The sequence below is a fragment of the Cervus canadensis genome, chromosome 17 (assembly GCF_019320065.1).
Source record: "Cervus canadensis isolate Bull #8, Minnesota chromosome 17, ASM1932006v1, whole genome shotgun sequence".
Classification (NCBI taxonomy): Eukaryota; Metazoa; Chordata; class Mammalia; order Artiodactyla; family Cervidae; genus Cervus; species Cervus canadensis.
Genome location: NC_057402.1, coordinates 43,095,393 through 43,121,256, shown reverse-complemented (window position 1 = coordinate 43,121,256; position 25,864 = coordinate 43,095,393). Strand labels below are relative to the sequence as shown.

The 25,864-nt window shown below is 37.8% G+C and overlaps 1 protein-coding gene across 1 annotated transcript in view; it reads left to right on the top strand.

The window, feature by feature from the left end:
• Positions 1 to 19,107, top strand: part of BTBD1 (BTB domain containing 1) — a 48,481-nt gene extending 29,374 nt beyond the window's left edge. Inside the window, exons 5-8 of the mRNA XM_043489891.1 lie at positions 6,519 to 6,711; positions 13,369 to 13,456; positions 16,580 to 16,726; positions 17,240 to 19,107. Coding sequence (XP_043345826.1) covers positions 6,519 to 6,711; positions 13,369 to 13,456; positions 16,580 to 16,726; positions 17,240 to 17,398 — 587 coding nt within the window. The 3' untranslated portion in view covers positions 17,399 to 19,107. The remainder of the gene's footprint in view (positions 1 to 6,518; positions 6,712 to 13,368; positions 13,457 to 16,579; positions 16,727 to 17,239) is intronic.
• The last annotated feature ends 6,757 nt before the right edge of the window (positions 19,108 to 25,864 follow it).

Genomic DNA, 25,864 nt, shown 5'->3' with positions numbered 1-25,864 from the left:
TGGTTGTCATGCATTATTCTTTTTATATATTACTAGATCCTCTTTACCAAATTTAAAAAATATTTTTAGGACTGCTTCATGAGAGAAATTAGTCTACAATTTTCCTTTCTTATAATGAAATTATCAGATTTTTGATTATCAAGTTTATCCTGGACTTAGGATAAACAGAACTTAGGAATATTTCTTTCTTTTTTCAGTATTCAAAAGTTTATATAAAATTGGTGCTGTTTTTCCTTAAATGTTTAAGGGAACTCATCGGTGAAGTTATCTGGATCTAGTGTTTTCTTTGTGGAAGTATTTTAATTAGAGGTTCAATCTCTTGAATAGAGTAGGACTTTCAGGTTTCCTCTTTTTGTAACAGTTTCATCTAGACCTTTAATTTATTATTATTATTTTTTTTAGTTCTACCAGTTTATTGCTACCAACCCATCTCTCTCCACCCTCGTGCAGACATGCTCAGTCATATAACCCTATGGACTGCAGCCCTCCAGGCTCCTCTGTCCATGGACTTTTCCAGGCAAGAATACTGGAGTGGGTTGCCATTTCCTTCTCCATAGACCTTTAATTTATTAATGTGAATTTAATAATATCCTTTTATTATCTGTGAAATCTAAATTATGTCCCCTATTTCATTTCTGATACTGATTTATTGTGCCTTTAATGAGCTTTGCCTGGGAGTTTATCCACTTTGTTAATTTTTTCCAAGAACTGACTTCTGGCTTTATTTATTTTTTTTTTTTTTACAGAGAAAACTTTATTTATTTATTTATTTTTTAAAATTAGTTGGAGGCTAATTACTTCACAACATTTCAGTGGATTTTGTCATACATTGATATGAATCAGCCATAGATTTACACGTATTCCCCATCCCGATCCCCCCTCCCACCTCCCTCTCCACCCGATTCCTCTGGGTCTTCCCAGTGCACCAGGCCCGAGCACTTGTCTCATGCATCCCACCTGGGCTGGTGATCTGTTTCACCATAGATAGTATACATGCTGTTCTTTTGAAATATCCCACCCTCACATTCTCCCACAGAGTTCAAAAGTCTGTTCTGTATTTCTGTGTCTCTTTTTCTGTTTTGCATATAGGGTTATCGTTACCATCTTTCTAAATTCCATATATATGTGTTAGTATGCTGTAATGTTCTTATCTTTCTGGCTTACTTCACTCTGTATAATGGGCTCCAGTTTCATCCATCTCATTAGAACTGATTCAAATGAATTCTTTTTAACAGCTGAGTAATATTCCATGGTATATATGTACCACAGCTTCCTTATCCATTCATCTGCTGATGGGCATCTAGGTTGCTTCCATGTCCTGGCTATTATAAACAGTGCTGCGATGAACATTGGGGTGCACGTGTCTCTTTCAGATCTGGTTTCCTCAGTGTGTATGCCCAGAAGTGGGATTGCTGGGTCATATGGCAGTTCTATTTCCAGTTTTTTAAGAAATCTCCACACTGTTTTCCATAGTTGCTGTACTAGTTTGCATTCCCACCAACAGTGTAAGAGGGTTCCCTTTTCTCCGCACCCTCTCCAGCATTTATTGCTTGTAGATTTTTGGATAGCAGCCATCCTGACTGGCGTGTAATGGTACCTCATTGTGGTTTTGATTTGCATTTCTCTAATAATGAGTGATGTTGAGCATCTTTTCATGTGTTTGTTAGCCATCTGTATGTCTTCTTTGGAGAAATGTCTGTTTAGTTCTTTGGCCCATTTTTTGATTGGGTCATTTATTTTTCTGGAATTGAGCTGCAGGAGTTGCTTGTATATTTTTGAGATTAATCCTTTGTCTGTTTCTTCATTTGCTATTATTTTCTCCCAATCTGAGGTCTGTTGACTTCTGGCTTTATTAATTTTCTTTATTGTATATATGTTTTCCATTTCACTGATTTCTGCTTTTTTCTTTATTATTTCCTTTAATTTTAATTTGCTGGGGATTATTTACTTAGTCATTATGACTTTTTGAGATATACTCAAAACAGTGACTTTCAACTTTATTCTTTTCATGTCTAGTTTTCTGTCTAAACATCCATTTTCCCCCCAGAAATTTTGATATGTTGTATTTTCATTGCCATTCAATACAAATTATTTTCTAATTTTCTTGGTAATTTTTTTTCTTGCTCCAAGGGCTATAAATACATAGCTTAATTTTCAAATATTTGGGCATTTTCCTTCCCAACATTAAGACAGAAATTTCTGTTTAACTGTTTTATCTCTTAGCAGCTCCTTTCTGCTTGGTTTCTTGGTGTCATGGTTTTTCTTGCTTGTGCGTAGCTTAGAAATTGACTAGTACTTCAAGGAGAAGTGATGCACAAGATGTTGATCTTGTTTGTCTATTAAGTATTCTCTTTCAGATCATTGTCTGGCTGCCTTGGTGGTTTTTTGTCTCTTCAGTTGAGTGAGGACTACCATAGTTTCTAGATTGCCCGTTTCTGTGTGACATTAAAACTCTGTGAAGCAGATCAGCAAATATTCCAAAGAGAATGTGATGACAAATATAGGGCTTAATCTCCCTTCTGAAACACTGTCTCAGTTGTTTAGTGTTAATGTGAAATAACTGTTTTATGTACTGTTTCATCTATAGTTCTCCAGGCAAGAATACTGGAGTGGGTAGCCATTCCCTTCTCCAGGGGATCTTCCCAACCCAGGGATCGAACCTGGGTCTCCTGCATTGCAGTCGGATTCTTTACCATCTGAGCCACCAGGGAAGCCCGTAGTTGTTCTCAGACGTAGGCTGTTCCATCCTGCAGACTTCTTAATATTTTTATATAATCACATAACATTTCTTCTTTTGCTGTTGTGCATGCTGTTTTCTGTTGTGCATATTATTCTGTATTATATTTTTCAAAAATGTTTTGGGGAGAATTCCCTTTATAGTCTCTATCTTGCTATTGTGTGTTTAACACTTTTTTTTTTCCTTCTAGAGATTAGGAAATAATAAATTGTGCATTTAATTTTTCCCCTTCAATTTTCTTAATTCTCCATTTCATAATAAAACAGTATTTATTGGCCTTCCCTATTTCAGATATGAATGTTAGTATGGTGTTTCATCTTTTCACCCTTTCCAGACTACTTTAGGTAGATTGTACACCCACACAACATGCTACAAAAATACAACTCTCTTAGACTTAACTGTAGGTTGTATTGGTTTTAGTGCTCATCCCGAGTGTATTCCTGATTACTTTCTTTAGGTATATGGTATGTATTGGAGAGTGTTTTTCATGATCTGAAGACTTCTATTTTCAACTAAGGAAATTTTATTATACAGGCATACCTTGGAGATAATGTGGGTTAGATTCCATACTACCCCAATAAATTGAATATCACAATAGAGTGAGTCACACAAATTGTTTGGTTTCCCAGTGCATATAAAAGTTACATTTACACTGTATTGTTGTCTATTAAGTGTGCAGTAGTATTATGTCTTAAAAAACGAAGTGCATAGCTACATTTAAAAAGACTATTGCTAAAGAACACTAGCTATCATCTGAGCCTTTAGCAAGTCATAGTTTTTTTTTGTTGGTGGAGGGTCTTGCCTTGATGTTAATGGATGTTTACCAATCAGGGTGGTGGTTGCTGAAGATTAAGGTGGCCTTGGCAATTTCTTCAAATAAGACAACAGTGAAATCTGCCACATTGATTCCTTGCACAGATTGTTTCCTTTCACAAACGATTTCTCTGTACTAGGCAATGCTGTTGGATAGCATTTTACCCACAGTAGAACTTCTTTCAAAATTGGAGACAACCCTCTCACACTCTGCCATTGCTTTATCAACCACGTTTATGTAATACTGTAAATCCTTTGTTGTCGTGTCAGCAGTCTTCACAGCATCTTCACCAGGAGGAGATTCTGTCTCAAGAAACCTCTTTTCTCATCTGTAGAAGCAACTCCTTATCTGTTCAAGTTTTACCATGAAAGTGCATCAGTTTAGTCACATTTTCAGGTTCCACTTCTAATTCTAGTTGTGTTCCTGTTTCTACCACATCTGCAGTTACTTTCTCCACTGAAGTCTTTGAACCTGTCGATGTTATGCATGAGGGTTGCAATTTACTTCCTCCAAACTTTGTTTGGTTTTGATATTTTGACGTCTTCCCATGAGTCATAAATGTTCTTAGTGGCATTTAAAATGGTAACTCCTTTCCACATTTTCAGTTTACTTTGCCCGGATGCATCAGAGGAATCACTGTCTGTAGCTTTACAAAATGTACTTCTTAAATAATAAGGCTTGAAACTCTTACACTCTTTGATCCAAATTTAGCATAATTCTTAAGGACCCTAGGATTTTCAGAATGGTGAATGAGCCTTGACTTCAGCTGAATGTCACCAGCTGTATTAATCCCTAGCAAGAGAGTCAACCTGTCCTTTGAAGGCAGGCATTGACTTCTCTCTAGCTGTCAGAGTCCTAGATGACATCTTCTTCCAGTGGAAGGCTGTTTGTCTACATTGAAAATATGTTGTTTTGTGTAGTCACCTTCATTAATTATCTTAATTAGATCTTCTAAATAACTCATTTCATCTTCTGTATCAGCTACTTCACCATGCCCTTTTATGTCAGGAGGTGACTTCTTTCCTTAAACCTCCTGAACTAACCTCTGCTGGCTTCAGATGTTTCTTCTGCAGCCTCCTCACTCCTCTCAGCCTTCACAGAATTGAAGAGAGTTAGGCCTTGCTCTGGATTAGACTCTGGCTTAAGGGACTGTTGTGACTGGCTTGATCTTCTATCCAAACCACTCAGACATCAGCTTTAAGGCTGTATCACTTTCTTATTATTTATGTGTTCATTGGAGAAGCACTTAATTTTCTTCAAGAATTTTTCCTTTGCATCCACAGCTTGGCTAATGTTTGGTGCTGGAGATCTAGCTTTTGACATGCCTTCCTCATTCAGCTTAATCATTTCTAGTTTTTGATTTAAAGGAGACATGTGTGACTGTTGCTTTTTCTTGAAACACTTAGGAGGACACTGTAGGTTTGTTAATTGGCCTTATTTCATTATTGTTGTATCTCAGGAGGAGATGTGAATGGCTGATCAGTGGAGCAGTCAGAACACACACATTTATCCATCAAATTCACAGTCTTATTATGGGTGTGGTTCAAAACTATTATAGTAGGAACATCAAAGGTAACTGATCACAGATCATCATAACAAATATAATGAAAAAGTTTGAACTGTTGTAAGAATTACCAAAATGTGTCACAGAGGCACAAAGTGAACAAATGCTGTTGGAAAAATGATGGCAATAGACTTGTTTGGTGCCACAAACCTTTAATTTGTGGAAAAAAATAAAAATGTATCTGCGAAACATAATAAATTGAGATGTACCAGTACCTTGAATTATTGCATCATCCTATTTTTGTTAGTTCTTAGGAATGCTAGTTACTATATGTTGATCTCTGCTTTTTATCATCCATTTTAATCACCTTTAACATTTTAATTCTTTTGTCTTACCTCTTGTTATTCTCAGAAAGTTACATGAGTTTCCACCTCCATCTCTCTTCTGATCTTATGCAATTCCAGTTCTTTTTTTCCCCTCTAAAATGCATGTTTTAAGTTTGTAATTGTATTTTTTCTTCTTTATAGTCTCTATCCAGACTATTCTCTATCCAGAGATTCCAAATGAACCATAGGGCCAGGTCTGGCAGGTTGATATATTTTGTGTGTGATATTTTAAAATTTTTTATTAAAAATTAGGGTGTTTTGTGTTAAAATCTGATTTATAGCTTCCTAAACCAAATTTCTAGTGTATTGCAATTTCTTATTTAAATTGTTTTTCCAGCCTTGGAAGAGATCTCCTGGCATCTTTTATGAGGAATAGCATTTATTCCTGGGTAAATTTAAGCAGTTTGGAGTTTCTCAGAAGCAGTAAGTGAGAGAAGTATAGCATGTGATATGCTGCTTTCACAACTCTTCCAAGTCTTAACTTCTGCCCTCTGCTGATTTCAAAATCCCACAGTGAGAGAGCACTGTGCCATTTATTTCCACCTGTACACATTCCTTTATTTGATTATAGCCTTAGACAGGTGAGGAATGGAAAGGTCAGGATAACTCTTGTCTACCACTGGAAGCATTTCTTCACTTTTCCTTTCTGATAAACAGAATCTTCAGAGAGGGTGAATGGATAGCAAAGTCCAGAGATCTTTCTCTGATCTCAAGGTTTCACCTAAGCTTTGATTTATCGTTGATTTACACACTTATATATTAGGTTAACTTCAGATGAATTTAGTAAAAGTTTTAAATATATGCTAAAATTACATATTATAATATGTAATTACAAAGTGATATATTGAGCAAGTTCCAGGAGTTGGTAATGGACAGGGAAGCTTGGCACACTGCAGTCCATGGGGTTGCAGAGAGTCAGGCACGACTGAGCAACTGAACATATGCTAAGATTTTTTTTTTACCTCATTGTTACTTTACATCTTTCCCATTTGAATGCACCTTATTGTGTGGAATATTACACAGTTAGGAATTGTAGTGAAGTTAGTTTTATTGAGGTTTATGCTTTTATTTCTACAGGTCCTGCTCAGTCTGGAATTCTGTCAGATCGGGAGGTAGTCAATCTCTTTCTTCATTTCACTGTCAATCCTAAACCCCGTGTTGAATACATTGATCGACCGAGATGCTGCCTCAGAGGAAAGGAGTGTTGCATCAATAGGTTCCAGCAAGTAGAGAGCCGGTGGGGCTACAGTGGCACAAGTGACCGGATCAGGTATCTGCCATATTGGAGTCTCAGGAGTGGGCAGGGCAGTGATTAGCCTTTGACTCTCTTGTTCATATCCTGGGAGATGATTAACCAATTTTATTTTATACTTTGTTTAATACATGTCTAACTTGATACAGCAATAAGGGAGGCTTACTGGTCTCCTTACTGAATTATGAGCGAGAGAATCTTTCAGGAAACAAGTAAAGTAAGGAAGGATTGAATGGGGCTATGAGTTTTGTAAGGATTGTCATGGTGGGGAGCTGAAGTCTAGACCTTAATTGATCAGACACTGTTTTAACAGTCTTGGGGCTACAGTTTAATATATTGAGCATTAACTCGGTTGGTTTAAGTTTTTTCTTTGCATAGATGTTACATGGAAAATATCTTAGTATACATTTATAACAATTTCAAATGGGAAAAAATTTTTTAATCTTAAAAGATGTATGCATATAATCCTTTTGGAATTTATATTTGCCCTACTGTGTTTCTTAGGCTAAATGTGAAAATAGGATATGTATCTGTTTTCATAAAACATACCTTTTGGATTTTCACATATTGAATGTTAATAACACTTTGGTGTAAAACTAGAAACTAACAGCAAGTTTGTTTAAAACTAGAACTCCGAGGGGCAGAGGACGCCTATAAATATTGGGTTAAAATAGAAATAAAAATGCATTTGTGGCCTATTTAGTAGTAATTCACACAGTGAGAATACTATATATGAAAACTTAGGGGATGAGGCCAAAGCATCACAGAGAGAATTAGCAATGATTAACTACTTTTACTAAATAGAGTAGAAATAAATGATTTAACCATTTCACCCATGAAGCTAGAAAATGAATAGCAAAAAACCATATGAAAAGAGAAAAGAGATAGATAAACATAGAAATTAATGAATTAAAAATAGTAGAATTGCTAAATCCATAAGCTGGTTCCTGAAAAGACCAATAAAGCAAACCTCTAGCAAAGGTAATAAAGAAATTACATCTACAAATAATGGAATATAATCATATACTGAGGACGTTTTTATTTTAATTCTGGGTTTACTCTGTGCTAATAAATTGAACATCTTCATGGAATGGATCATTTTATAGGCAAATATAAATAATCAAAATTGCCTGAAGAAGAAAGCCTGACTAGACCAGTTACCATGGAAGAAATTAAAAGTTATCAAAGAGCTGTCCCTTCACAAGGTGGTTTTGACAGGTGAGTTTGATCAGACCTTCAGGGAACAAATTGTTTCCTTGAACATTGACAGAAGAAAATACTTCTTGGTTAATTATTGAAGGAAGCCTAACCCTTATACAGGAATCTAACAAGCTCAGTGATATAGAAAAGGCATCCTACCTAAAATAGCTTATTGAATCTAGCAGTACCTCACAAGGATAATACTATAGAAGCAAGTAGATGTAAATCAGAAATAGGTGTACATCAACTATACTCCAGTTTTAAAAAAAGATAAATCAGAGTTGGAAAAATACCTCCAGTGGAGATAAATATGCAAGATCCAAGTTCTGACATCTTAAGTTTAGTTCTGAAGCTGTAAGGTTACAGAAATTGAAGTGTTTATAACATGAAAGGCACACATATTGCTCAGGAGAAGGGTGGCCATTCCAGATACAGAAACTTAAGAGAAGTTCTTCCTGTGGTTTCTTAGAAAGAGGACACTGAGCAATGCATTGAGCATCTTTTAAGTAACATCCATCCAACAGTGACTTTTCTAGGACTGTTCCTAATAAAGTCCATCAATGGAAAAGTAGTGCAAAGAAACCATAAAAGGGAAAGTTTGTTTGGAGATTGAAAGAATGGCTCAATACTAGGAAATGTGTTACTTTAACTCACCATGGTAGCAGATCAAAGAAAAATAAACAGTGTATTTGGATAGATGTCAAAAACTTTTGATAAAATTTCACCCTCAATCCAGGTATAACCATTAATAGGCTAGGTCTAGAAGAATACTTATTTTAACACAATAGACTATTGAACCCTCAAGATAGGGGTGCGTGCTAACCTTGCTGTTTTCAGCAGTATTCTTTTAACACTGATTGATGTAGGCATAAAGGATAAAGAAATATAGTAATTAGCACAGCATTATAAATCAAGTATACTTCAATATAAATAAATAAATAAATATTGGAAAGGAAGAGTCTTTTTCATTTTTTTGCAGATAACATCTGTTAGTAGTTCTGTACTCCATCAGATCTAGTTCTCCCTCTTTTATAAGAAATATTTTGTATTCCCCCTTTAGTAACCTGAAATGAAATTTATAATGTGTTTCTTTTTCTTTTTTTCTTTTAAGAGTAACTTTTTCTTGTATATTTAGTTTTAGCTTTTTCTCTAGTTGTATCGGAGCGGGAGCTACTCTCTAGTTGCAGTGCCTGGGCTTACTGCAGTGGCTTCTTGTTGCAGAGCACAGGCTCAGTAGTTGTGGTGCTTGGTAGTTGTTAGTTGCTCTGCACATGTGAAATCCTTCTGGATCAGGGATTGAACGCATGTCCCCTGCAGATTCTTTATCACTGAGCCACCAGGGAAGCCTGTGTTCCATTTTTTTCAAGTGGTATAATGGCTTAGTTGTAATGTAAAGGAAAATAAATATAACTGATAGTAAAATAAAATACATATAGGCACTTGGGCAGCAACAAATGACAAGAAGCAATCAGACATAGTACCTGTGCATACTAGCACACAGACAGCTGCAGGTGCAGAGAACAGGATGTGGAGTGCTGCTGCCAATTTTGTCATTTTCTTTAAAGGTTTTCAAGCGAAGCACATTACAGTTCATCCTATTTTTCCATGTTTGAGAACTCATCTACTCACTAGAATTTATTTGTAACCCCCAAATCAACACCAGTAGCGCGTTCTCAGTCATTCCCAGGAAAGATTTGAATCATTCTTAGAATTTAAGATTATACTCCACGTAAGTCGGGTATGTGTGTTGTTGTTTAGTCATGAAGTCATGTCTGACTCTTTTGCGACACCATGGACTGTGGCCCTCCATGCTCCTTTGTCCATTCTTGTCTGGGATTCCCCAGACAAGAATACTGGAATGGGTTACCATTTCCTTCTCCAGAGGGTTTTCTCAACCAGGGATTGAACCCTCATTTCCTGCGTTGGCAGGAGCCTCCAGGGAAGCCCGGGGTGTGTATACATATTCCCCCAAGAGCAGTGGTTTAGTATTTGCTGATTCTGTGTTTGTAAAAACTATAAAATATAACTACCACAAACAGTGAGAATTGACCAAAATTCTGCTTCCTTGATTTGAATTGTAATCACCTCTTATAAAAGTCAGTGAATATTAAAACTGCCGTAAAAATCTTTGGTCTATAAATAAGTTTTAATTAGATTCAAGGCTCATAGTTAAAAATAGGTTTTTTATCTGCATGAATTCTGACCAGACACTTGAACTGATTGGGGTTCTTTGTTTTTGGAGCCTGTCCCAAGCATTGCAGTAAACCTGGTGGCCCTGGCTGCCTGCTAGTAGTGCTTCATAATCCTCATGAAAACAGAGCATATCTCCTTGGGGTAGAACGCCTTTTGAGAACAAGTAGTCAACCCAGACAGCTTCAGGATCAGTAAAAATCTGTTAGAACCAATAAAAAAGAATACTGGTCAGTTACAAAATGTATATGCAAAAGCCAGTGATGTTCTCATGTCATTAAAATTCCATTACAGGGATGGATGGTGCTGGTGGTTAGCAGCAGTGTGAATGTGCTTAATACCACTGAAGACTTTAAAATACTTAAGATTGTACATTTTGTTATATATTTTGCCACGATAAAAATTTTTAGGGAGTTCCCTGGCAGTCCAGTGGTTAGAACTTAGCACTTTCACTGCAGAAGCCCAGGTTCAATCCCCGGTCAGGGAAACTAAGATCCTGCCAGCCACACAGCACAGCCAAAAAAAAAAATAATGTTTGAATTTTCATTTATAATAGTAAAAACAGACCCACCTGCAATAGTAACAAATAACAAAGTAGCAGAATTAAATCCTATAGGAAATGTGCAGTGTGGTATACCACCTAAAAAACTGAAGAACTTTGACTGAAATAAGACAGTGTCTTTCCAAACTAACCTCTGTGTTATGCAGTTCCTTATAGAGGTCACATGTTTTTGGTAGGGAGGGGTGGGTTGGCAAAACTATTCCAAAATTAATCTGCAAAAATATTTCTTTTAAGAGAGTGGTATTAATAAAATATGAAAAATACTGTAAAGCTATTATAAGATAGTACATATACACAGTTCAGAAACCAATCTAATGTAAATGAACATCAGAATGTGAGGCAAGAATTAACCACTAGGAAAATAAAGTTCAGTCTTTACTGATGCCATCTTCCAGCATTTGCATAAATTAGGATTTTAACATTAAAAAAATGAAACTGAGAAAGTGTTGGAACAGAGTGTTTATTATGAGGATGAGATAGACCTTTCTAAACTTTGCATAGATCATAATTGGACTACAAATAAGTCAGAATGTTTAAGTCTAAAACCACCATAAAATTGAAAGATAAATGACAAATGAAACTTTCTGAAATGGATGTTACTGACAAAGCTTTCAAATCCACATGAAAAAGACACTCCTCAGCCGAGAAAAATGGGGAAAGAACATGAGTGGGATTTTCATTAAAAGAGAAAATCCAGTAGATAGTATGCATATAAGCAAATGTGCTAACTCATTAATAGTGGTGGTGGTGGTGGTTTAGTCACTAAGTCGTATCCAACTGTTGCAACACCATGGACTGTAGCCTACCAGGTTCCTTTGTCCATGGAATTCTCTAGGCAAGAGTACCAGAGTGGGTAGCCATTTCCTTCTCCAGGGGATCTTCCTGATCCAGGTATCGAACCCAGGTCTCCTGCATTGCAGACAGATTGTCTACTGACTGAGCTAAGAGGGAAGCCCAAGCTCATTAATAATCAAATATAAATAGAATTTGTTAGTATCTCAACAGTAAAAAGATGATACTTGTAGTTGTTGAGAGTGAGATAGCAGTGATTTTCATTCCTTGTTGGATGTAAAGTTTTATAATCTGCCCAGAAAGCAGTTTGATAAAGTACATCTAATGCCTTAAGAATATACCTTTTATTTTCCCCAGAAAATCTCCTTACAGCAGTTTATTCTAGGAAATAGTCAAGGCACTGTGAAATGATTTAGCTATAAGATTGTTCATCATGGCATTGTTATATAACAACAAAAATTGCAAACAACCTAGATTATCTAACATATAGGAATTAGTTAAATATAATGAATCAGTAATAATCTTTCACCTTTTTATATGAAGTTATAAAAATATATACTGACATGGTTTTTAAAATAGGGCATGTATATTCACAGAAAAAAGTCTATTTTTCTGTTCTTTAAAAACAGAAGTTAAAAAAATTTAAAAAAAAATTAAAATAGAAGTAAAAGTCTGAAAGGGAAATGCACCAAATTAAAAATGAAGTTATCTCTAGATAGTATGTTTAGAGATGCTTCAAATTTTTCCTCTTATTTGTTTAGCTGCATTTTCTAACTTTTTAAAATAGTATATTGCTTTTTTATAATAAAAACTATATTATAAATTTTAAGGAGAGTCTCATACTGGGAGTTTTAGCATGATGTTTAAGAGCGTGACCTTTTGATTCATGCAGCCCTGGGGTTGTGTCCCAGTTGAGGAATGCAATTTTGATCCAGGCAAGTTGATTTCTCTAAACCTCAGTTTCTTCAACTATAAAAACTGAGGATGATAAAAATAATACTGTTACTTAGTTTATAGAACTATTATGACTAAAGGAAATAATTCATGTAAAGAACTGGGCTCAGTGCCTAACACAGGAAGGTCTCATAAGGTGGTAACGGTGTGGGAGTAGTAATAGTAAACTTAAACTTGTGACTTCAGTTCTTGAAGCATGAAATGTTGAGGATAACGCCTTTATGTTATAGATTATTTCTTATTATACTATCATTTGTGCCATTTGTGCTTGATGCTAGTTTTCATACATTTGTAAATAGAGTGAGGTGGGTCTGTTTCTTAATTACAGTGACCAGACTGGACCTGCTCGTTGTTCTAGCATGGAATCCCATTCTGATCCGCCTGTGTAACTTGGGTCCTCTGCGCAAGTCCTCCACCACCTATGCTGTTACAGCAGCCTGCTTCCTTCACAATTCTTAGCACAATTTGTAATTAATGATTTAACTCTTTGTTTACTTATCTATAATCAGTGTCCTCCACATAAGTGCAGTAGGGCCGGAGACTGTCTTGTTGACCATTATTTCCGCAGGGCCAGGCGCAGTGCCTCCGTCTAATAGGCCCTCAGTAAGCAGTCATCCAGCCGAGGAATTGTCAAAGTTTGGGATGCTGCTGGTTGACACATCTGTGTTCATGAAGGAGATGTGCAGGCAGATGTGGACTAAAATTACCACAACAGAAGTGGGCATGTAGGCTGAAATGCTTGACTCAAAGGTGTATAGTACAGGCAACAAATTCTAGTTAAGTTCCCATTAAGTTACTCTAGTTAGAGGTTTTTGGAAAGCAGAAGACATTTCTAAAGATGTTTAATTTGTAATAGTTTTCTTTATTATGAGTAAAGTTAGATGTGCTGAGTAACACTTAAAAAATGTATAAGCCTTTAGAACATGAATGCTTATTGAATTTTGTATGTTATTTGATATTTGGCCTCATTCTCTCAGGTTCACAGTTAACAGAAGAATCTCTATAGTTGGATTTGGTTTATATGGCTCTATTCATGGTCCCACGGATTATCAAGTGAATATACAGGTACACTTTTTTCACCCACTCTATACCATCTGAAATATATAACAAGTGTAATTTTGCAGTAAGGTATTGTTTGATGAAATCCAAGTTTCAGTATAATTATCAAAGGCATCAGAAAGCCTACTAGTAGCATTTTAAGCCTAGAGGGTTCCTTTTTACAATTGATCTAAAATGTGTGGTTTCAGAAAATTGGGGTCCTGGGGCTCTTAAATGAAGCATTCACTATAAGGAGCTCTCCTTTGTCCAGGAACCCCTTCTGTTAGCCCTTCCTATCTGCACTGGCTATCTGCAAACACCCACCTGCTTTGTTCGTGATACTTGAACTCTAGGGCATGAAACTGCCTAATTCCCTATAACTCAGGTGACATCTCTGATCTCTGATGGTCTGACTGTGCCCTGCCCCATTCTTAGGTCTGCTCCGCCTTAGTTTTTTCAGATAAGGCATGATCACTCACCCTTGGAAGAAAGTGAAAATTCTCTCTCCTTCCCTCTCAGTCTACCAGTGTTCTCCACGCTTTCCATTGCATGCCCTAGTTAGTAAAATTATTTTTGAAACACATCCACATTGTACTTTTATCTACTATACCCATATACCCATGCAGTACTATACTAATTTTATACATAAATAAAAACAAAACAAAGGGAAAAAGGAAGTAAACAATATTTCAGACTTCCATCAACAGAAAAAACTGCCCTCTCCAAAATGTTATTAATATTCTATTTTTAATAGTGAAAACATGAGTGAACTTTGTGATCAAAATGCATCATTAGTCTTCAGGACCACAGGACAATTCAAAGACCTTGTCTGATGACACCCAGAAAAGATACTTCACTTCCTCCTAAAGACTCACAAAGTAGCTCAGTCGTGTCCAACTCTTTGTGAACCTATGGACTATACAGTCCATGGAATTCTCCAGGCCAGAATACTGGAATGGGTAGCCTTTCTCTTCTCCAGGGGATCTTCCCAACCCAGGGATCAAACCCAGGTCACCCACATTGCAGGTGGTTTCTTTACCAGCTGGGCCACAGGGGAAGCCCAAAAATACTGGAGTAGGTAGCCTATCCCTTCTCCAGTGGATCTTCCCAACCCAGGAATCGATCCGGGGTCTCCTGCATTGCAGGCGGATTCTTCACCAACTAAGCTATCAGGGAAGCCCCCTCACAAAGACACCTCATTCCAAATGGAAGAATTGCTTTATTGGCTGAGCTAATGAAATCATGCTCATTTTTAAATCCTGTCCACTAAAATCTAGTGAAATTCAGCTATAAATTTATATCACTCATATCAATTCGTTGTTCTTATAAATCAGAAAGTTACAGTTTTAATATTTTTAACAAATAGGTTCAAAAGCCACTGAAATTTGTTTATCTGAAAGATTTTAAAGGTTAGAAAATAAAAAATCAGAGAAGACCTCTGAGGGGTATAAAGATTTTCATGATCACTCCTGGTTTTACTGTGTATATTGTTGAGATCCTATCTAATAGGATCCGTAAACCCACTTAGGCAGGCTCTGTAATCTGCAGGCCTGGGAGAGCGAGGGCCCCACGATCATTCTCTATGGCTGAAGAGCCTTTTCTTCCTTCAGTGTCCCTCATGTGTTACAAGAGACCCCAGAGCCCTTGTTTACAAACTGAGGGAGGGCATCAAGGTTATAGGTGTACTTAGCTGATAAAATAGAAAATGAATAGAAATAGAACTTCTCTTTATGTTCTTCCACTGAGTGACTGGTCTTATGCACCCTCTAGATACATTACCAGATAGATCTCCCTGGGTTTGAATTTCAACTCTCCTATCTCCACGGTGTAACTGTGGGCAGATTATGTGACCCCTGTAAGCCTCAGTTTCCTTGTTTACTTTGATAGGCATAGTACCTCCATTATAATGTTCTGAGGACCAGTTGAGATGATGCCTGTAAAGTGTTTGAAACAGAGTCTGTTGCTATCATTGTTGCTCTAGTTTTATAATTTGATTCTCACAATAGCCTTAGGAAGAAGGCAAACAAATTTTTTCCCAAATTAAAAGATAAAACTGAGGTTCAGAGAAATGAAGTGGCTTGCTCTAGGTTACATTGCCACAACCAGATCTCATGTCTCCACTGCTTTCTTCCCGGGCGCCGGCATGTCTTTTGTTTCTTTTTAATTTTTTACTGAACTGTGATACAGTGTGGTCCCTCCGTATCCTCGAGGGGTTAGTTCCAGGACCCCATGTGGTTACCAGAATCCATAGATACTCAAGCCCCTTATATAAAATGGTGTCATACAGTCAGCCCTCCACGTCCACGGGGGCCAATTGTATACACAGAAAAGTACACTTAGTTATAAGTGTATGACTCCCTTTTCATACACTGTGGACTCACTTGTGTAACCAGCAGCCTGATGAAGGAACAGTGCATTACAGCACCCCAGACATCCCACATGATCTTTTCTGGTCTCTCTCCCCCCGAGGTGGCCACTTTATGCAAAAAGATGGCTTTGTGAGCCTTGGCTTCCGCACATACTGCCTTTGCATGAAGACTTTTCTCTTACAACCTGGACCTCTGACTTGAGCTTTTTAAACTCTTCTGTGGAGCCTCTCCACTTCCTGACAAAATCAATGTTTCCTGTCCTCCACTTCATCTCAAGCACAACTCTCCTACTGCAGGTGCTGTTCTGAATTGTCCCTGTTTACTTGTTTTCTCATGACTAGAAGCTCCTTGAGGGTGTCTCAGTGCCTGGCACAGATTATGGGACAGGCAGAATTATCATATTTTAGATATCCACATAGGATGTTACAGGAATTTCCCAGCAACAAGACAAAGGCTAGCAAGGAGTAAAGGCTCATTTCCTTCAGGATTCTAAAATCCACACATTCTTTAACACCAGTTCCCAAGCCATGTGTCCTTTTTAGAAGCTTCTCTTCTACAGCCAAGGCCCAGTCATCTGACATCCTCCCATCCTCGCTGTGGTGAATGGGTTTTCTGACAGCATGTTTCAAGCCATCTTTGGTGGTTAGAGATGGCAGAGAAAAGTGACAACAGAAAGAAGTAGAAGCCTGCTGTGCTGTTCCTAAGGGCTTCATATTCTTTTCTAGGAAACTTTGTTTCAGTTGATGTAACTTAAATTTAACTTTTCTTTTAAAAATTACAGATCATTGAATATGAAAAAAAACAAACACTGGGACAAAACGATACTGGATTCAGTTGTGACGGAACTGCTAACACATTCAGGGTGATGTTCAAAGAACCCATAGAAATCCTGCCCAACTTGTGCTACATGGCATGCGCAACACTCAAAGTAAGAGTCTTCCCAAATGTTCCACCTGGTGAGCTGTGGGGCCCGGGGTTTCCTCCTGCATGTTACAGAGCACGTGTTTCAGTAGCAGCTGAGAATCACTCACAATACATCCTTGGTGGAAGCAGGGAAGGCAGGAAGCTGGGAGCTAAATTGTACCATGGCTTTTAGAAAAGCAGTGTCTCTCAGCACAGCTCTGCTTGGGAAGAAATGGTTAGTTCTCTACAAGAATCTAGCAGCCATTTGTTTGAGCAGGAGATTGCAAGTTTGATAGAAGATAAAACAGTTTTCTTTTTTAAACCATTTCACTGTTCTCTAATACCCGAGCTCTGCGTTCAATATTTTTAGTCATTAATTAGCTTGTAGCAGAAACTACAGTTTTCAGTAAATGACTTGGCATAAATTTTTGTACAAGAGCTATAAAGAAATAAAGTAGATCGTTAATCTAATTGAAATGCCACGTCCAGTTGAGCTTATTGAATGAAAATTACTAATGAACCATTTGCTCTCATTTAGGGTCCAGATTCCCACTATGGCACAAAAGGACTGAAGAAAGTGGTGCATGAAACACCTACTGCTAGCAAGACTGTCTTTTTCTTTTTTAGTTCTCCTGGCAATAATAATGGCACTTCAATAGAAGATGGGCAAATACCAGAAATAATATTTTACACATAATTCAGCTTTATAACATCCAGCTGAACAGTACCTAATTCAGCGTTATAATACACCTCGGCTAAACAGTACCATGCAGTCTAGTGTCAACGGCAGAAAGAACTGGTCACAAAAAAGAGTTTGAGTGTTATGAATATTTATAACTGTAAGATGAGAGACATTTTGATTTCTTAGGTAAATAAATGTTGACTTAAATCTCTGCATGATTTAACAGATGATTTCCATTTTCTTGTAACCTTAAAGGGAAAAAAGAATAGGTTTAATTGTTTAAAAAAAAAACAGCTATTTCAGCTTTATCTTGTATAATTTCTTAAATCAGCTGACTCATGTTATTTCAGCAGTGTTATAATTGAAAGATTCTTGTTTTATGTAGCTTGTTTGTGTTTTTTGTTTCTGTTTGAACTGTTTTGAAGGTTACATAAGATGAGGTAGGTCAGTATTTCCACAGAATTCCTACTAACTCAATTTTCAGAAAATGAAGAAAGCTGACTTCATCCTTGGAGTTTTGAAATATCTGGTTGTTAGCATTTGGCATATTGCTAGAAATAGGCTTAACAAATGCCTCAGAAAATTTTGAGTGCATTTATAGAAAAAATATTTCATAATAGTCTAGTAATAATATAGTACAGTTTTAAACGATAAATTGAATTTGTACAAATTCATAGTAATCTATTATGAACAGAGGATCTAAAGGTGTACTTTAAGACTGGATTCTTTTATCACTTAATCTTTATCACTTAAAGTATGTATAAACTGTACCCATCTCTCTGAATGAGGCATGCTGTTGAGAATTCCCAAAATTGAAATGATGATGGTGATGGTGGTGGTTCCTGGCTACAGACATCATCAGTTCAACATTTGGTGAATTTACACGGGAAGTTATGGAATCTTACACAAGAAGAAATGGACTGAAATACTAACATCTCTAACAACTGCTTTAATATCCAACAGAATCACACCTGCTGGAAAATATACTTTCTGAACACCTACACAGTTCTGTCCAAGAAATAAGATTTAATATTTATGACCTCATTGTCACAAGTGCTGCTGCCTTAGGAGGGGATGGGAAGTATATTGGCAGGATGATATTTATACACTTTTATAAAGCAAAATTTTTCTATAAATAACTTTCTTTTTCTTTCCCTTGAAAATGATTATCTCATTAAAAATGTATGTATAATTAAGCTCTATCAAATAGTTATGGAAGATGTGCAGAAATCACAATTCTTTTTAGTATCAACTTAAAAAGAGTTTTTTCTAAATGGTAATTAGGATAAAAAATTTCCATCCAAAGTAGTATTTCACTTGATATTTTCATGAAGGTAGGGAGGTGTGTTGGCGGCAGAGGTCTCTTAAAATGGCTTGAGGAAAAGGGAAAATTTTCCCTATCTGGTAATATGATCTTAAGACTGTAAACCTCAGTTAACTGGAATAACTCTGAAATGTGTGGTCTGGTAAACTGAAGATTAACCAGCAAACACTTTAGTTTTGCTGGAAAATACAACTGCAGATAATAATTCTGCCTTAAAAAGTACAGTATGCCAGAGGTAAGTTAATGTTTTTTGACGCTTGAGGTATTTCAGTTGCTTCAAGTGTGTTACACTGAATGATAATAACTGAAAGCAGTCACAGAAGGGAAAAGAAATGGAACAGTTTACTGATACGGGATATCCCCTGGAATTAAAAAAAAATAAATATCTATTATCCTTTTATTTTTTGTTACTTGTCTTTTTTTTTCTAAAAGTGTTTGCTGCGCAGTTGTGTCTGACTCTTTGTGACCCCATGGACTGTGGCCCACCAAGCTCCTCTGTCCAAGAGATTCTCCAGGCAAGAATACTGGAATGGGTTGCCAAAGACACTATTTTGAATAAAAATTCTAGTTAATTGAGGTTTAATGTTATTTGTGTGTGTGTGTGTGTGTGTGTGTGTGTGTGTGTGTGTGTGTTCAGTTGCTCAGTCGTATCTGACTCCTTGCACACCCATAGACTGTAGCCCACCAAGCTCCTGTGTCCACGGGATTCTCCAGGCAAGAATACTGGAATGGCTTGTCCACTCCTCCTCCCCACCCCAGCCTGATCAGCTTATCGCAGAACAGGCCAAATTTGAGAATTCTCCCTTGGCCTTGATAATAGGTTGGAGTGAGGGGACAGAGCACAAACGCTGTGGACATTTAAATTTTTTTAAACACTGGTGGCAAAGAATTTCTGCCCAAAGGGAAAAAGAACAGGAGAGGGTCAACCAGGCTTTCAGAATAAACAAATCTGGATTTAACAAGAGAAACTTTTTTTTTTCCCCAGCATGTCTGTGGACTGCCATCTCTATTTGATGGCCATTTGGAGATCATTTCAAGTCCATTCCATAATTGTTTTCTTGCTAAGCTTCCTTTATGCAGAAAAATGATAATACAATTAAGATGCTTTCAAAAGTCCCCAGGGAAATTAATTTGTTTACAGGATTGTGTATCATACGATTAAACCAACAAGGAGGAACAGAGGCTTTCTTTATGGGCTAAAACCCATAAAACTGTCACAGGCAGTGAGGTCACAGGCAGGCGATACTCAGGGCCCCAGTGAGCTCAACAGGTGCTCTGTTTTTTGTTTGTTTTTATTTTTGTTTTCTTCACCGTTCTTAAAATTAATTTTTATTGGAGCACAGTTGCTTTACAGTGTTGGGCTAGTTTCTGTTGTACAACAAAACAAATCACCTATACCTATACATATGTGAAAGTGTTAGTGGCTCATTCGTGTCCGACTCCACGACCCCATGGACGTCTGGCTCCTTCATTCATGTGATTCTCTAGGCAAGAATACTCAAGTGGGTTGCCATTCCCTTCTTCAGGGCATCTTCCCAATCCAGGGATCGAACCCCAGTCTCCCGAACTGCAGGCAGACTCTTTACTGTCTGAGCCACAAGGGAAGCCCAAAAGGAGTACGTCAAGGCTGTATATTGTCACCCTGCTTATTTAACTTACATGCAGAGTACATCATGAGAAACGCTGGGCTGGAGGAAACACAAGCTGGAATCAAGATTGCTGGGAGAAATATCAATAACCTCAGATATGCAGATGACACTACCCTTATGGCAGAGAGTGAAGATGAACTCAAAAGCCTCTTGGAAGTGAAAGAGGAGCGTGAAAAAGTTGGCTTAAAGCTTAACATTCAGAAAACTAAGATCATAGCATCTGGTCCCATCACTTCATGGGAAATAGATGGGGAGACAGTGGAAACAGTGTCAGACTTTATTTTGGGGGGCTCCAAAATCACTGCAGATGGTGACTGCAGCCATGAAATTAAAAGACGCTTACTCCTTGAAAGTTATGACCAACCTAGATAGCATATTAAAAAACAGAGACATGACTTTGCCAATAAAGGTCCATCTAGTCAAGGCTATGGTTTTTCCAGTGGTCATGTATGGATATGAGAGTTGGACTGTGAAGAAAGCTGAGCGCCGAAAAATTGATGCTTTTGAACTATGGTGTTGGAGAAAACTCTTGAGAGTCCCTTGGACTGCAAGGAGATCCAACCAGTCCATCCTAAAGGAGATCAGTCCTGGGTGTTCATTGGAAGGACTGATGCTGAAGCTGAAACTCCAATACTTTGGCCACCTCATGCAAAGAGTTGACTCATTGGAAAAGACCCTGATGCTGGGAGGGACTGGGGGCAGGAGGAGAAGGGGACGACAGAGGATAAGATGGTTGGATGGCATCACCGACTCTATGGACATGGGTTTGAGTAAATTTCCGGGAGTTGGTGATGGACAGGGAGGCCTGGTGTGCTGTGATTCATGGGGTTGCAAAGAGCCGGACATGACTGAGTGACTGAACTGAACTGATAAATATATATACCCTTTTTGTTTATTTCCTTAACATTTACTTCACTACAGAGCATTGAGTAGAGTTCCCTGAGCTGCACAGCAGGTTATCTCATTTGTTATCTATTTTATATGGTGCTCAGTCGCTTTAGTTGTGTCCAACTCTTGCAACCCAATGAATTATAGCCCACCAGGCTCCTCTGTTCATGGGATTTCCCAGGCAAGAGTATGGAGTGGATTGCCATTTCCTTCTCCAGGGGATTTTCCTGACCCAGAGATGGAACCTGGGTCTCCTGCATTGCAGGCAGATTCTTTACCAGCCAAGCCACCCTGTATTTTATGCATAGTATCAGTAGTGTATATGTACTTAAACCGTGGCCATCCAGATGCACCCTAGAGCCATACTTTTGAGAGCTGCTCCCACATCATCCCCACAGGGGAACTCCAGTTCACCAGCTCAGGTCTCTGCTCTGGGATTTTGGTCATCTTCCCAAGAATGATGTGTGCAGCACAGACGTACACCCCCTCTGTAAGCCACCCCTGCTGCATCCTTGCCTGTGCCCTCATGAACCTCTCCCCATCGTAAAACCATTCAGATGCTTTGTGGCACATGAGTAGTATTCCTTCAGCCTGAGGTGAACCTCGGTAACACTGAAGCAGACAGCACCTAGGAGTCAAAAATAAGTGCACTGGGACTTCCCTGGTGGTCCAGTGGTTAAGACCTCAGCTTCCACTTCAGGAGGTTCAGGCTTGATCCCTGTTCAGGGGGCTAAGATCCCACATGCCTAGTGGCCAAAAAGTCAAAACACAAAGCAGAAGCAGTGTTGTAACAAAGCTAATGAAGACTTTAAAAACGGTGGTTATCGTTTTAGTTGATAAGTTGTGTCCTGACTTCTGTGACCCCTTGATCTGTAGCCCACCAGACTCCTCTGTCAATGGAATTTCCCAGCCAAGAATACTGGAGTGGGTTGCCATTCTCTTCTCCAGGAGTTCTTCCCAACCCAGGGATTGAACCCAAGTCTCCTGCATTGGCAGGTGGATTCTTTACCAATGAGGCATACCAAAAAAAGAAAATCTGTAAAAAATAAGTGCACAAAATTGAGAGATGAATCAACTCACATAAGGGGCTTTCCTGGTAACTTAGTGGTAAAGAATTCTTGCCTGGGAAATCCTATGGACAGAGGAGCCTGGCGGATTACAGTCCATGGGGTTGCAAAAGAATCAGATACAATTAGCGCCTAAACAACAAACACACAAATGATTGGTCTGTATCATCCAACAGTGCACCATTAATAGAAAATTTCCGCTTGACAGCACTGAATCATATATCTTAATTGTCTTTTACATACACCAAGTCTGCATTATCACAATTTTCAAATTTGCAGGGTAGAAATTTAATAAGACTGATCATAATTAGCTCTAGTTTGTCTTCCTTGTTAAATCTCAAGAGAAGTACCGCTAACATTTAATCCTTCCTGTGATCAGGCTGGGACCATGCATTCAATCACACAGTGCGGTCTCCCTCAGCAGTCAGCCTACTTCCCAGGGAGCTCCAATAAAAATAAAACAGACGAATTAGTGACAGTGTGTATGTTGAGTTTAACACAGTGCTTGGAGCATTGTGGAAACCTGAAAAGCGGCAACTCTCTTTTATTGTTGTGTCTATAATGGTATTATTATTAAAACGTCATCATGGATGCATGGCTAGAAAGGTTGGAGTTTAGCAGTTATATATGAACTATTATGACCATCATCACCATTACTAACATTATTTCAACTTCAGCCTGAAAGCTTGATTAGAATGGTTTTGAAATTACTTATTTTTCAAGACCAGACCTGATTCATATAGAGAATCTGTAAAGAAAGTATATTGCTTCCCTATGTTTCTGGACCTTGCAGGCTGCTTCCCGCATCCATGGCCGACTGCAGTAAATGCAAACACCCAGAGTTAGATTCTACACTGTTGATTGGCTACTGTGGCATGTTAATTCGATTCGTATGCTTTTTAGAAAGAGGAAGCATTTTCACAATTTTATTTGTATTTGTAGCCAGATTAAAGAGCACACATTGCGTATCTGTTATATAATTCTGTTATATAATTAGTAAGCAGATTTGCAATATACTTTCTTTACAAATAATTGCTAAACTCCTACCTTTCTAGCCATGCTTCCATGGTGAGGTTTAAATAATGCCATTAGAGACACAACAATAAAACATAGTTGTCAGTTTTCAGGTTTCCACTATGCTCCAGGTGGGCTTCCCTGGTGGCTCAGATGGTGAGGACTGCAGGCAATGAGGGAGCCTAGGGTTTTATCCCTGGATCAGGAAGACCCCCTGGAGAAGGAAATGGCAACCCACTCCAGTATTCTTGCCTGGAGAATTCCATGGACACAGGAGCCTGGCATGCTACAGTCCATAGGGTCACAAAGAGTCGGACACGACTGAGCGACTAACGTGCTCCAGGCTCTGTGCTAAACTCAACATTCATGATATCACTAAATCTTTTTATTTTACCTTTTATTGAAGTATAGTTGCTTCTACAGAGTTGTGTTAGTTTCTGCTGTACAGTAACATGAATTAGCTACCTGTATACATATATCCCCTCTTTTTTGGGATTCCTTCCCATTTACGTCACCAGAGAGCCTTGAATAGAGTTCCTGTGCCATCCAGTAGGTTCTCATTAGTTGTCTGTTGTATACATACTTATGTATACATGTCAATTGTGATATCCCAATCCATGCCACACCCCCTTTCACCTTGACAACTTTACAAGGTGATTTCCACTTTGCAGGTAAGAAAAGAAAGGCTCAAGGATAATCAGTGACTGTTAATGTTGAGAATTCTCTCATAAGCTTCTAAGTTTTGAGAAAAGATTTGAAGGAAGAAAGCAGAAATTCCACTCAGTAGAAGCAGATATATGTTTCTTTTTTTTTTTTTTAATTAGGGGAAAACTACAAGAGAGCCTTCCACACACTAAATGCTTCAAGAAGTTTCTAGAAGATAAGGTAAAATGGAAGAAGATTAAGGAATGCTCTGATGACCTCTTTAAAACTCTTGTTCATAGGAAAGTGGAAGTGCATTCAACAGAAGCTTACTGGAGCCCACTGTTCTTCAGTCGAAAAATTGTGTCAAACTCTTTGCAACCCCATGTATTGCAGCACACCAGGCTGCCCTGTCCTCCACTATCTCCCAGAGTTTGCTCAGATTCATGTCTACTGAGTCAGTAATGCTATCTAACCATCTCATCCTCCACTGCCCCTTTCTGCTTTTGCCTTCAGTATTTCCCTGAATCAGGGTCTTTTCCAGTGAGTCAGCTCTTCACATCAGGTGGCCAAAGTATTGGAGCTTCAGCTTCAGCATCATACACAAATTTATCAAATTTACTAGATTGATTCACGAATGTCCTTATAGTTGATGTGTTCTAATCAAGACCCAAACAAGGTTCGCTTATTACAAATGGTTGTTAATCTCTTTAGGTTCTTTTAAAAAAAATTAACATTTTACTATTAATAGTAGGTACCTATGTCACAGTAAATGAGCCAAATTGATACTCTATTATTATCTAAAACATACTTTATTCAGGTTTTCTTAGTTTCTGCCCTGGATCCCATCCAGCTACCACATTAGGTTTAGTTACCTTGTCTCCTGAGGCTGTTCTTCACTGTAATGGTTTCTTGGCATTGCTTGTTTGGAATGGCCTTGATATGTTTGAGGATTACTAGTCGGGGTTTTTGTAGAATGTCCCTCAGCTGAGATTTGTCTGTGATTTTTCTCATGATTAGACTAGGGTTATTGCTTTTGATATACACTCCCTGCATCGCATCTCATTTCCTTCTTCTTTTGTTACTGTGAAGCCATTTCTAGACCTTATGTAATTTCATCTATAGTTTAGTTGTATGTGTGTGTTTATTGCATTTTTTACATATTTATACAAAATCATAATGGCTCCCAAGACAAAATTAATGGTAATCCTGTAATATCATGAAATATCTAATAGATACTAAAAGTTGTTCTTCTATAGTTTTTATAGTGTCTTTGTTTGAATTAAAATCCCAATAATAGGCACATATTGCCATTGGTTGCTTTATTTCCTTTGAGTATTTTGTTGTCATTTAGTTATGTGTGTGGGGGGAGGCATATGAGCAGGGGTCTTTTTTTCCATAATATTACTTATCTGGGAAACTCAAAATATCTCACCAATTATACTCATGGATTCCATATGACCTCAAGAATATTAATCACTCTGTGCATCAGACTCTACATCTTTAAAATGAGAATAATTAGACACCAATCCAATTAGTAATCATTTATTATATCCCCATAAGAACAATGACATTATTTAAATATTTTAAAAAATAAAGTTTTAAAGGCATTTTACTATTATACAGAGCATATGATTAAGCATATTGAAGGTGACCTTGAGATCAGGTACCCATATGAACAACATGAAGTGATACACAAAGATTTGCTTGGGCCAGTTCAAGGTATCCAGTAGTCATGTATGGACTTTGGACAGTAAAGAAGGCTGAGCACCAAAGAACTGATGCTTTCAAATTGTACTGCAAAGAGATCAAACTAGTCAATCCTAAAGGACATGAATCCTAAATATTCAATGGAAGGACTGATGCTAAAGCTGGAGCTCCAGTACTTTGGCCACCT